Genomic DNA, 13,655 nt, shown 5'->3' with positions numbered 1-13,655 from the left:
TTGCTAAGTAACTTGCCAAAAGTTAGAGTGGCAAGTGACAGAGTCCTAAATGGAACCAGGTGTGCTGCTCCTCTCACTCATGGCATTGTGTCTGCCCTTCTTTTCTCACTTATTGAGGACTACGCTGAATTATAGTTTGTATGTTTGGGTCATATTTTGCTAGACAATAAACTCTTCGAGGGTAGGATCTAATCTCATTCACCTTTGCGCACCCAAAGTACACACTCTAGGTACTCAACAAATACTTTTAGAAAAAGTGAATAAATGACCCTTCAGCAAGGAAAGAATCAATATCTATCCCAATATACCCCATAAGCAGCAGCCACCGACCTTTGCCAAAGAAGCTACACTTGACTCCGAATCATAATAGGGGACCCACTTAGAAGAATGGGAAGCCTTTTATTTTTTAGAAGACATCATTTATGTCCTTAGAATCACATTCTAGAGCTTTCTTTCAAGTCACACCATGAGAAGAGTATAATCTTCCATTTCACATTTGCTTAACTGATTGCTTCTGTTTCATGTAGGGATACTTAAGTCTGTCCTAGAGCTTTTGAAACTACCCAACAGATGACAAAGAACAGATCAGTGTCCCTGGAAGGTAAGCAAAATCAGTGACTTGGCCTGGGAGGTCTTCCTTGATATAAGGAGACCTGCTTTTCACCCAGACAGTAGTAAGATGTCACCGGCCCCATGTGACCTTTAGTGCAAGCCAACTGGTGACATTTTCTGACTCCCAAATTGGGAATGGGGTCCCTCAACAGAGCTGAGAGGACTGCTCTCCCTTCCCTGATTGAAAAGTAGAAGGCTAATGGCAGCTCCCTCCCTCTGTGGCTTCTATTCCGTGGATCTAGAAAGGAGAACTGACCTGAGCGGGAAGAAGGATAATAATAAACAGGAGGCTGTCCACTTACATGTGTTCACGGCAGGGCACAGCTCACAAGGAGTACCCCAGGCTTTACCCAGAGAGCAACAGCAGGAAGCCTTGGAAACACCAACTCCGATTTCATTGCTACAGGCTGTATCTCCATTGTCTCCTCGAGGCCGGACATCCAGATAGCAATTTCCGGAGCGGGTGTCTATTTGCCATATGCAAACAAAAAAGTGTCAGGTAGATTCTTTCTATGTGAGGGTTGAAAATTCAAACCCATTTTAGAAACTGTTTCATAAATACTTCTTAAAACCAGAATTTACTTTTACTGAGAAACTAAAAAGTACCCAAACATACATATGAGGAATTTACCCACAGAAGGAGTACCCGAAAACAGAAATCAGATTTAAGAAACGTTTAAATTTTCACGCTATTACTTTTTTAAAATTTGAAAATGGAATGTTTGATACTGCTTAAAAAAAAAAACACAAAACCAAAACAAAACAGCATGCTTCTCTGAAAACTTTTTAAAATCTTACCAACACAGCCAACTCGAGTTGGATTCAGCTCAAAATCAGGTGGACAATCACAGGTATAGCTGCCTGGAGTGTTGATACAGTTACCACTGATACACGTGGTTGGATCCAGACATTCATTAACATCTAAAACCAAACGGCAAGGGGCAGAATTGTCATCTGGGCCAAAGTGGAGCAGACATCACCACCAAACGGAAGCACCTAATCTGGGGCTCCCAACAAGAATTTTTAAGAGTTACTAGTTATAATTACATCTAGAAATGCAGTCTTCCACTTCTGAAATAAAACCTCTCAGGAAGGAAGTATGTCATAGTCTTTGGTCTTTTTCCCCTGGAACACATTTAGCATTCAAATTTCTCATCAGGAGAAAATATGACTTTGGAATTAGGAAAAATATTCCAGTCAAGGTAACTGAAAGCAAAACACTACTGTGACCTCGGTCAACCAAAAATTCAGACACAAGTTTTAAGAAAATATATTTAATATGTGTGGCTTGTTATTTCATCAAATTAGAGCAAGATGTCCCAAGGAACTCTCAGGAGCAGGCAACTTCTGCTGCCTCCCCCACTGAGCATGCTTGCCTCAGAGCAGCTGAGTTTGAGTACAGACACATGCATGAGGCTTAGCGTGTTTCTTCAAGCTTATTAAGAGTCTCTTTCCCATCACTGAAGCTGGGCTGAATATTTCCCTTTCAGTTTCTATTCTAAAAATATGTACAGAATTCTAGATATTATGGACATGAGTTTTGACAAATTCCAAACCTGTACAATCCTTTTGTCCGTTTTGAACACTCATGAAATACTCAAGAACGGATACACTGATTTGGAGAGGAGAGGTTGGAGAGTGAGGACAATATCTTCTCCTTAGGCCCTCCCCCTTGGACCTGGTAACCCTCCTGTAGGTTCCACTGCAGAAAATTCTTTTGCTTAAGTCACATGTGAACTTGGAAGGACAGGGCAGACTAACAGAAATGATGTTAGATAGAATTACGCTGATGGCGATCTGGGGCACTGAGCAGGGGGCATGGATCATGGAGAGGCAACTTCTTGTGGTATGCCAGAGGCCCAGCTTGGTGTCACAAGAGTTTTTAGAAAAAAAACAAGAGAAGAGTGTGTGCCTGGAGAGGAATGCCCTAGTCCAGAGCAATTTTGGGGACATGGTGGTAGTGGTCATGATCTGGAAAGCCACTGAGTCACAGCTTGTTTAGGTGGCCAGAAAAAATCACTCTTTACCCTGAGATTCTCAGCCCATACAGAATGGAATGTTTTTCCTCAGTATCCTTGAACAGAATGGTGGACTAAGATGGAGATCTGCAAATGACTTTAAAAGTCTTAACCGAGTGTTAAGGTGAACAGAAGAAAGGTCTACCGAGTGCTTAATGCTTACCAAGTGCCTATAGCTTTTCTAATGGTTTTCATATGTTCTTGGAGAGTCCCTTGCTCTACAAGAAGATGATCTACACACTAGAAATAGGTGGCTGAGTTCTATGTACCACATTCATTGGCAGGCCAGGGGCAGGAACGAGTGAGTATTGCTATGGAGAAGTACAGGGAGAAAACCCATGATCCCAGGGCATGGCCTTCAAAAGGAAACCCTCTGAAAACATAGCCAGGGAGGAAAAGAATGGTTGGGAAGTCTTATAGCTGGAGCACCCCTGGAACACTCCTGTATTGCCATAGCTTGATTCTAAAGCTACAAACTCTGCTCCTTCAACTGTCTTCAACTCTTTCCTCTGCATCCTCACATCTAATCAGTTACAGGTTTTAGAAAATTTATTGTGATACCTATGCTTCAAACCAGCTTTTTGTTCGTGACTCTGTAGATATCCTTATGTGGTCGCAGCGAGACCCCAACAGCAAAGTGCCCTGGGGCACCTGGGAGAAGATTTTGATGCAAATGGATGTCTTACCTGTGCAGTTCCCGCCGCTTCTGTCCAGCTCATAGCCTATCTCACACTCACAACGAAACAGGCCAGGAAGGTTGTGGCAAGTTCCAAAAACACAGATGTTCGGAAGAGAGCACTCATCGATATCTTGGGAAGGGGTAAAAGAGGGGAGAAATTAAATTTATGTTTTGCTAAAGAAACTGCCTAATGTAATTAGGCAACTAACGTTATTAGGAAAATGACAACTATCCAACATCAATCTGGGCACTTTTCCCACAGACTTTTAGACGATTTGCCACATATAGGGATGAACTTATTTTTCTCATCTCCTATTATACGCCAACTAGTGAGCTAAGTACTTTATACATATGTATCTCAGTTTTTGGTGTTTTACACATCATTCTTATAAAATAAGAGCCAAAAAGTTCACCTTTGATTCTTATTTATGCACTTCCTGCTTTTGTTGTGGGTTAAAATTTTAAGAATCACGAAGTTTTTGTGGTAACCTTTCTAACCAGTTTTATAATACTCTGTCATCCTTGGTACTACGGGATGTGTTTCCTATTGTTGATGGAGATCTAAAAACTGCAGTCACTTCTTCCAGGCCTCTTTCCTGCCTCCCATTAACATTCTGCTTGTGTAATTGACACACAGGCACATTTTCAACCTTGGGACTGGCTTTAAATAGCCATGACCACTTGGCCAGTGATGATTTATACTAAGAACAAACAAACAAACAAGCAAAACCTTCCCTTGTAGCATTAAGAGAAGCAAAACTTTCAGTGCAACTATTTATATTACCAGAAGTGGCACAGTACCTGTTTTCCTTGGATGTTCACGGTAACAAAAGTAAACAAGGCATTAGGCACATGATCAAGAGCATAATCTGGTTTCTTGACTCAGAGGAATTTTAGATCAAACTTTGCATATTTAATATAAACTGTATAAAGAACATCCAATGATTCCATAACAAAGAAAAGTATTTATAGAACTATATGGGGGAATTAGTATACGTGTTTTGGCTAAAGACTGATTTTGAGTTAATGCCCTATTAACAAGCAACGACCATTTGTTAAGACATTAAACAGGGTCTTGTTTAAATTTCTACTGTCAATCGTTATCATTTGTTTATTTCTACTGAAATCTCTTTAGTTCACTGTAGCCACTAATTCTTCTCAATAAGAGATAATGCCCTTATAGTTGACAAATGTGAGGGTAAAGAGAAGAATCTTGTGTCTCCTGATGGGACTCATTCTCAGCCAAAAGGTTCCTATTCCTGTCTGACCAACACTTATCGGAAAGATGGTCTTGTGCTGAGAGACATCATGACACATGGCGTTATCTCAAAGGTTCTCTTACTGGATGGAATTGCAAAAGATATTTAGAGACCACGTGAGACACATGTGCCCTGGACACTATTCTACATATGGAAAAGACGATCTGCTCTGCTGTTATCTTAAAGTGTTTATTTCTAGAAACCAAACCATAGCAGAGATTCAAAACGGTGTTTCCATATTTAAAGAAAACCTTTCAATATTTTCGGGGGACCAGTACTTTGAGTTCTTTCCCCCAACAATGAGATAAATAGGCTGCACTGAGTTAACCACACTGGGTTATCCTCTTTCTCCTAGGACCAAGGGATGTACTCTTGCAGACCTTCTGGCCAAGGCTGGTTGTGCACTTACGGCCAAAGATTTTCTCTGCATGAAGAGAAATGGTCTGACTGCAGACCTAATCCCTCCACAAACTGAAATGACCAGGTTGAAGCTGAAATACACCTCACCTTGGAAAAAAAAAAAACAACCAAGAATGTTTAAATAATCTAATCTCATCAGGCCCCGCAAGGCCCCCAGCAGCTTCCCCATCAGTTACCTTCACAGGCTTTCCCGTCGGCACTGGGCACAAAGCCCATGTCACATTCACAGCGGTATCCTCCTGGGGCGTTTAGGCACTGGCCATTGCCACACAAATTCAGATTCTCAGAGCACTCATCAAGATCTATAGCCAGAAAGAAACACAAGTTACTCTTTTTCAGTTAAGAGGTTTCCTATTCCTCAGTTCCGGCAATTTTTATAATTGTCAGCTTCCTGAGTGTAGTAGTGTTTGGTAGTAATTTAAACTCATTTTTTTCTCTTTTGAATGCTAATATTGAATATTCAATGAACATGGTGTTCAGATGCAGAATTCTGAATGCTAAATCATCCCTAATGATGTAGAATGAATAAGTTAAACAAATAATTCAAACTAAGGCTTTTTCAAGCAGAGTCATCCACATGAGCACATGTCCATGACAGGAAATAACATGCCATGCTGTGTGCTTACTTCTCAGACTTCAAGCTGAGCTCAGATGGGCAGCAAAAGAACCGGAGCAACAATTAGAGAGGAGACCCCAAAACTCCTGACCAAGTTTCGTTAATAATCATGGACGTTAAACACATGAACCATTCATGCCTAACACACGAAACTTTCAATATTTTCTAAAAAAAAAAAAATGGGAGGTTTATGATAAAACTTCACTGGGTTAGGCAAAGGCAATTTCAAATATGATAAAATTTTTAGTGAGTTTTTAAAAAAAATCCAGGTAACTTACGTACTAGGCCTTAGCCTCTTTTATGTTTAAATGACTTATTGTGAGCAAAGTGCTCAGGATAAATTAATGCTTCAATTTGAGCAGCCATGCAACCTAACAGCCAACAAGAAATTGATCTCAGTACCTTATTTAATATCAAAGCCCTAACACACAAAAAGTGTTATTTGTGTATACATGTTCATGTAAGTGTATGTATCATATTTTAACAATTACATTTCAAATCATATATATTCAAATATATGTAACAGTTCATGTTAATTCAATGACTATTAATTAGAACTGAAAATAAAATGTCATTGATATATTGTAAAATTGGAAGTGAATGAATTCTTTACAAAGTAGTTATGAAATACTTGCTTATACCAATATGGGCTGGTAATAATGATGGCCAGTGTGAGAAAAATATATACTGTCAATCTGATCCAGAATAGCTAATCCCTTTTCCTTACATTGCTTCCTACAGCAAGCTCACTCTTGGGCTTGGTATGAAAAACAAGTCAACAGTGAAAAATAGGCACGAAAATATAAAGGCTAAGGATTATAAAAGGAAATGACTTATTTTAAACTAATGACATCATTACATACAGTGAGATATATCTAGTAACAACTATATATGTATATAATTAGCTTCTGAGGACTCCCTAATTGACCTGGTTCCAAATTTCTTTTCCACAAGGATGTAGTTTTAAGCAACTAATCTGTTCTGTTAAAAGTTGTCCATAACTGACCCAGCCTTCAAAAAAGAATTGGTGGTCTGAAAGACATGGAACACGTCTTTCTCCGACTGCCATTTACACAGTTGTTTCCAACACAAACCTACCTGTGCAAGTGAAGCCATCGCCTGTGTATCCCTCCTTACAAAGACAGCGGTAGGAGCCCATGGTATTCTTGCAGTCTGCATGTTGGCTGCACATGTGGGTTCCGTTGGAGCATTCGTCCAGGTCTTAAGGAAACAGATCACATCATTATGAATAGAGAGTGAGACATTTAATATCGATAATACAGAAATTAAATTTTTCTTTACAGAATTCATATTTTCTTATTTATAATCTTTGCAGTTCATGAGAAGCAATTGCAGTTATTTTCCAACCCACCAGTGCACTTAATGCCATCTCCGATCCACCCGGGGCTGCAGCTACATTTGAAGCTTCCTGCCGTGTTGGTACATACAGCGTGTCTATCGCAGTTGTGTGCTCCAATTTCACATTCATTGATGTCTGGAAAAATAACCAGCAGTTTAAAAAAGGTTGAGCACAGGTGCCTTTTTGGTCTTTTAAATAACTTAGCAATAGCAACTTAGCAACATCTAAAGTGGACTCAGTTTCCCACTTCCCAAATTATAATATAGATTGGTTTAGCATCCACGTATACACTGTACGTACATTAAACAGCTTTACATTTCATTTTATAAAGAAACAAGAATATGATGCTGCTTGCTATTATCAACTCTAATTATTTTCCATTATTTCATGTAAGTGTCCAGTCACTGCAAAACAAAATGAATCTTTTTCCAATTGAAGATCTTAAAATGCAGGTTGCTTAACAGTACAGTATTAACACTCATAGTCACATGTTTCTAGTCCCAATATTTTTATTAAGTCAACCACACAAAGGGATACAATGTTGTCGGCATATTAGAAGATATTTGCACTCATATTCTATATATTAAATATATTTTATTCTTAAATGTAAAACACTGTATTATCAAATATGCTTTATTTCTATGAAAGTTTTACTTCAAGTATTGCTAAGTCAAGCATTTGCACAGAATTTTCCCTAAGGCAGAGTGTGAACCATATTTTCTCTAGCACGCCGAAGCCCTCTTGCATATTTCATGTAAAACTCAAATCAGTCCAATGAAGATTTATCTGTAAAAGGAGTACCAGATTAGGGTTACATTACTAAAGAACTTCAAATTCTTGAAAATTCTCCATTCTCCAAAATTTCATTTCCTAATTTAACCAAGATAGATTATAGAAAAGAATATACAGTAAGAAGTGAAATATGTTTTGTTTTCCATGATATTGTGATTTATAATAAGAAATACATATTTGGTCTTTATCTCCATTTCTGGCACAGAGCTCCTGAAATCCTTGGAATTTCCTAAATGGTGAGAGCAAGCAAGGTGTCTTCTGTTATGTTAATGAGGTGACTTCTGGACCACACCCAAGGATACCAGCTGGTTGCTAAGAGAACCAACCACATGACTACAGGGCTGGCACTTTCATCCCACACACCTGACCTTAGGGCAAGTATGGGGAGAGAGAGGGATTGGAGGCTGATTCAACTGCTGATGGTCAGTGATTTGATCAATAAGACCTATGTAATGAAGCCTCCATAAAAACCTAAAAGGATGGAGTTTGGGGAGGGTTTGTGAACGCAAGGAGATTCAGGGAGAAAACATGGAATCTCCGCACTGCTTTGCCATGCCTTGCTCTGTGCATCTCCTCTATCTGGCTGTTCATGAGTTATATCCTTATATAATAAACTGGTAATCTATAATAAGCTGGTTTCCTGAGTTCTGTGAGCTGCAAATTAAACCCAAGGAAGAGGTCGGGAACCTCTGATTTGTAGTATTTATATCCATTCTGTCAGAAGCACGGGTAACAATCTGGGCTTGTGACTGGCATCTAAATGGGAATAGTCTTGTGGGACAGAACCGTTAACTTGTGGAATCTGACACTATCTACCTGAAGATAGTATCAGAATTTAGTTGAATTGTAAGACACCCAGTTTGTGATCAGAATTGAAATTGGTATCGTAATCATATTTTCCAAAATTAATCCATTATATAATGAAAGTCAGGTACTTAACCACTTAATTAACATGTTCATTAACTAAGAACAAGAACTCATAGGTATAGATACTATGACTCTATATGCAAACCAATGTCTAACATAAAATTTAGGTCAAGAAGAATAATTTTGGCGTGTGAAATGTTGCAAAAATTTTTAGTGACCACTTGACCAGTGGCATGAAAAAGAAACTGATCAAGCAACTTATGTTTACCCTTTTGTTTATGTAAGAAGCCCAATTAAATGATTTGAAAATGTTTGGAAACATGCTGTTTGCCAAATATTCCATCTAAAGCTCTGAAATGGTCCTAGGATCACTGGCTTCTTCATAACTTCTAGAGGAAACACAAAATAATGACATTTTCCTACAAAAATATTTTGCAATATCACTAATAATCATAAAATGAAAACATGCCTGAGAGAATGTTCTTACAATTACAATGTATCATATGGGTGAATTTTAATGTAACCTTGGCAACCACTGAACCTATTGAGTTATTAAGGCAGGTCAAGGGAGGCACATACCGGGCAGCTTTAGACTTGTGACTGGGAGCTTTAACCAACTGAGTAATTGAGCACGGCACATTCCAAGGAAATGAAGAGGAAGGCCAGCCTGGCGATAATAGTGGTAAGTAGGGAGTTCAAGAAAGTAAGCATGACTTAATGGGCTCCCAAGCAGGACCATCAAACACGTCTCTCTTTCTCAGATAATCACTCCCCTCAGAGTTAATGACGCAAACTACCACTTTTGGTTGTCTTAATTTCCCTCCTTTATTTGTCATGATAGCTGAGTTACTTAAAAATAATGAACTTCAATTGCCTAAGTATTGAAGCCTCCAAATGTTATAAAATCAAAGAATTCTCCTTGAAACTAATAATAAAATAAAATTTAAAAAGAATGAGGGGAAAATAAAGGAATTTTTTAAGTGGAAAGAATTTAGAATTTTATTTTCTTAATCTTCAGTGTCTCAGAGGAGGATACAGAGGTCTCCAAAGGCATGGGGACTTACCAGGGCCTGAAAGTCAGTGAGGGACAGAACAGGACCACCAGGAACTCACTTTCTCTGTCCCCTTCTTGACACTCTTTCCCTTAGGTCACAGCTGCCCAATTGAGCTGATTTTTTTAAATGCATCAAGACTTTATTCTAAGCCCTGCTTTATGGAGTTTTCCAAATCTTGGTGAGTATTAACAGACTCGTAGAAGTAGTCACTAATCTTGTCTGCTAAGTATAATTTTCAGAGCTCATTATAGCCTGTCGATCTAATAATTCTGTAATCTTTTTCTTTCCATTTCTCTAAGGACCAAACTTACCCTTATTTTCACGTGGATTTTTTACCTTCCATATTTAATCTTGCAATTAAGAATATTACCATTTCTTTTAAAAGAAGAGTCTCCCCCCTTTTTATCATTGGTAATATGCAACTATAAATTTCTAATTCAAGAAAATGTGTGCAATTTCACCACAATTTTTCAAGGTGAAAAGAAAATATCTTTGTGAGAGGCTGTGTACCATGGGCTTTAGGGATACTAGGAAAGAGTGTCTCAGGAGCCAATATTCAATTCTTCATTTTGTGAATATTTGTATGGGTCATTGTCTCAATGCCTTATACTCTCAGTATCTGACAAGGGAATTAAAAAGACTTGGGCATAAAGTGTAAAGGCGTCTCTGAATAAAAGGTTTTGCATGTGTGCACGAGCCAACTGTTGTTCATTAATTGTTTCCATGACAGACCAGCGTCTAAGACTGCACTTCATTATAAAAACTAACAGAAGGGGAAACTGAGGAAAACAAGCAAACAAAAACGCTGTACTCAAACATTCTACTCTTCAATAATGTGAAGGAAACATAGCACATGCTTGCCAAGAACATCTCTTTCTGTACAAATGTTCTCTTTCCCCCACAATTTTGCTCCAGACAGAAAATTCCTTTTTAAGATTAAGAATAAGCACAAGCCAAGAAAAGCAAAGAAATTCAAATTTAGGGCTGACACTGCAACCTCCATAACCCCATGAAAGCTCCTTCACAGACTCGAAGGTCCCATGTGCAGGGCTCTCTTAAAGGGTGAGGGTATGGTGTGAGCAGACCCCAGGCAGAGGTTCTGGGTGTGTTCCACTGACATTCAAGTAAGGGCTGTGCTCCGAGCTGCTCTGGCCTCCTCTGACAGTCACACAGGGAGAGGCTGTTTCACCCACACAAACACCTGACTTCCCGCCATCTGGGCATCAGTCACGTGAACTGTAATCTGACAGAGCTGGCACACTGTGGGATCTCTTTGATTAGACATTGGGGAAGAGGATGTTTGAGTGAATGGCAAGGCTAAATGGGAAGGCTACTTGGATTTCTTTATTTGGATCCAAATTTGAGCCAAGACTATTTAACTGAACACCCACCGAGTTTTCACAGGCTGACAGCCAGTGGAGGACAGTTAGCAGTGATAAGAAGCTGGAAGGAAACGGGCACAAATTCTCACTGAGTGCTGGTGGTTTCGAAGTATATGATTCTCATGGATTAAGATCCATCAGCAACATTTCTCATGTGAAAAGAAGCAGACAGTTTGAGAAATAAAATTACCCAGAAATCCTGCTATTTTAACTGAAAACAATTCTGATTTTAATGGTACGTATACCTTACTTACTGACCGAATAAGCACTCAATGGGTGGTAGGCTCTTACAAACGAGCTTGTGAAAGCAGGACTCACCGAGGATGGCACCTAGCAACAGCCTAAATTTTATCTTTCCAATTGGTTGTCTCATTGCAATTATGCAGAATGAGCAGCAGAAGCCCTGTATGTGGGCCACAGAAAAATTGTAATCCAGCCCTCTTAAGCCAAGGACAGAGAGCTATGTTCTAGATTTCAAGCAAATGTACTTTTCCCCTCCATTAAATCAAACATTCCTTTCAACCCATAATTTGGACAAAGCTTAAGGAGAAAAAAGAAACCCTTAACACATCTGTGTAGGCTGGGAATGTAAGTCAGTGGGTGGATTTTGAACACTGCTAAAGTGATTGGGGGGAAAAACATGTTTATTTGTTAAAATGGAAACAATCAGTAATGACAAGGGAGCTGAAATATTTAGACAAAGTTGTAATGAAACCCAGAGGACATTTTTTAGTTCTCATGAAACAAAGTCTCCCCCTATGAAATAGCATACATATTTTTATAATTCCTGTATAGGTTACTTATTTTAAATATATATATATATGTAATACACACACACACACACACACACACACATATATATGTATATATATATTATGTTGTGATGTACATATTAAATGTCTGTATACACATTATATATATATGGAAATATATGTAAAATACTTCTTTTGTCTGTCATCAAAACATAGTTTCGGGTCCGTTCTTTACTGTTATTTTTTGTGTGGCTTGCTTATCCCATTAGGCAAGATACATATCTCTATTTATATTAGTTGCCTGGGACATTATAAACACTTGTCTTTAACACAACTATCACCAAGGTAACCTGCTGGTATTCTATGTTGTGAGTGACACTAATTTTAAACTAAAAGCAGGCTAAAAGAGCCCTAGTTACATGGAATTAAAAAACATTTTGGCTCAGATTTTTAAAAACTTGTTTTTAAGTACACCAAATTTGCTGCCAATTCCTGTTTGTGTAAGTCATTTTCAATCAAATGTCATACTCTTGGTTGTTAATAACAGTATTTACAGAAGATCTCTTTTCCTTTCTTCCCTAATGTACTCCCTCCTTTCACATTTCACAGCAGGGTGCTTACCTAAGGGGAATGCTTGTGTAACTACAGAGAACCGTGGTGATTCCTTCAAGCTCATGAACCAGTGTAAGAACTGGGAATAAAATCCAGGGTTCTACTCTTTCACACAAGAATATCACATGCCATGCTACTATGATATCAAAGGGGCCATGAAACTCAAGTCTCCTTCTGACAGTGCTGGCTGGGTTTTATAAAATTGGAAAATCATTTTAGGCTATAATTTAAAAGTAGGAGGATGTTGGACCTTGGTAAAGGATAGAATATTTCTTGGACTTCGAATCTATGTGTCTGTTCACATAATTTACTAAAAGATTGCTGTTCTTAATGTAAAACTGGTGTCATCTCATCTAACATGGAGTGCAGAGCTTTCATCACCACAACCTTAGTATCTGTGCAAATTCAATTAAAATGAGCCTTGTAAAACAAGCCTTTTAATATAGAGTAAGATTTTCCTTCTTTAAATTGATTCCAAGCATGTATCAGTAAATAGTAGTATAGAGTTTTACTAGACTAGAAGTTATGTCTTTAATCAAATGGCTTCCAGACACTATGTCTATGTGTCTCATTCTATAATGACAACAGTAGCTACTATTTATTGACCAGGTACTGAATGTCAAGCACTATGCCAAGGGCATTATGTACATTATATCTCATTTACCTAAAATGAAATTAATGTCACATGAAAATTTAAGCTTTCTTCATGGTAGAAGGCCTAAAATAATTGGCCGCTGCACAGGCCTCTATTAGCTGGAATTTGGAGCATGAAATTCTAGAGATCTCCTTTTCTTATAGCAAATGAAGACTGTCCCATTAGATTAGCTTCTCCCTTCATAAACATCACCATCCTCTGGGGGTGAATTTCAGTGAGTTCAACAGAGCCAAACAGGGGTATTAGCCTCTATTAGGTAAAATGCAACCTGGAACTGTCCTACTTTTCCCTTTATTACTGCCAGACCACCACCCCATTCCCCAATTTCTATATTTACACTGGAAACTAAAAATAAAGCTTGAATCATAGGTATAGTGAGCTAAGCACCATTTGTACCCCAGAGACCACATGAGGAGTTGAGATTTGAAACACTGTGCCATTTATCAGAATAGACTCTTAGTCATGCTTCATAAGAAGAGTAATATAGTGAGGATGAAAGCATTTCAGCTTCATGCTGATTTTTATAATTTGGTTAGAACCTTTCATGTTTGAATCAATAATAATATTATTGGTGTT

The 13,655-nt window shown here is 38.4% G+C and overlaps 1 protein-coding gene and 1 long non-coding RNA gene across 3 annotated transcripts in view; both read right to left on the bottom strand.

Moving 5' to 3' along the window:
- Nucleotides 1–13,655, bottom strand: part of FBN1 (fibrillin 1) — a 219,621-nt gene that overhangs the window by 51,619 nt on the left and 154,347 nt on the right. For both annotated transcript variants that reach the window (XM_039888195.1, XM_039888196.1), the window contains 6 exons: nt 6,977–7,099; nt 6,703–6,825; nt 5,165–5,290; nt 3,317–3,439; nt 1,411–1,533; nt 915–1,079 (listed from right to left, as the gene is read on the bottom strand). In XM_039888195.1, coding sequence (XP_039744129.1) covers nt 915–1,079; nt 1,411–1,533; nt 3,317–3,439; nt 5,165–5,290; nt 6,703–6,825; nt 6,977–7,099 — 783 coding nt within the window. The remainder of the gene's footprint in view (nt 1–914; nt 1,080–1,410; nt 1,534–3,316; nt 3,440–5,164; nt 5,291–6,702; nt 6,826–6,976; nt 7,100–13,655) is intronic.
- Nucleotides 7,456–11,860, bottom strand: LOC120622678 (uncharacterized). The gene is made up of 2 exons (XR_005658510.1): nt 11,070–11,860; nt 7,456–7,750 (listed from the first exon to the last, which is right to left on the bottom strand). It is a non-coding gene; the product is annotated as an uncharacterized LOC120622678 (long non-coding RNA).

This window comes from Pteropus medius, unplaced genomic scaffold, assembly GCF_902729225.1.
Source record: "Pteropus medius unplaced genomic scaffold, Ma_sr-lr_union100, whole genome shotgun sequence".
Classification (NCBI taxonomy): Eukaryota; Metazoa; Chordata; class Mammalia; order Chiroptera; family Pteropodidae; genus Pteropus; species Pteropus medius.
This window is presented reverse-complemented; position numbering and strand designations above follow the sequence as displayed.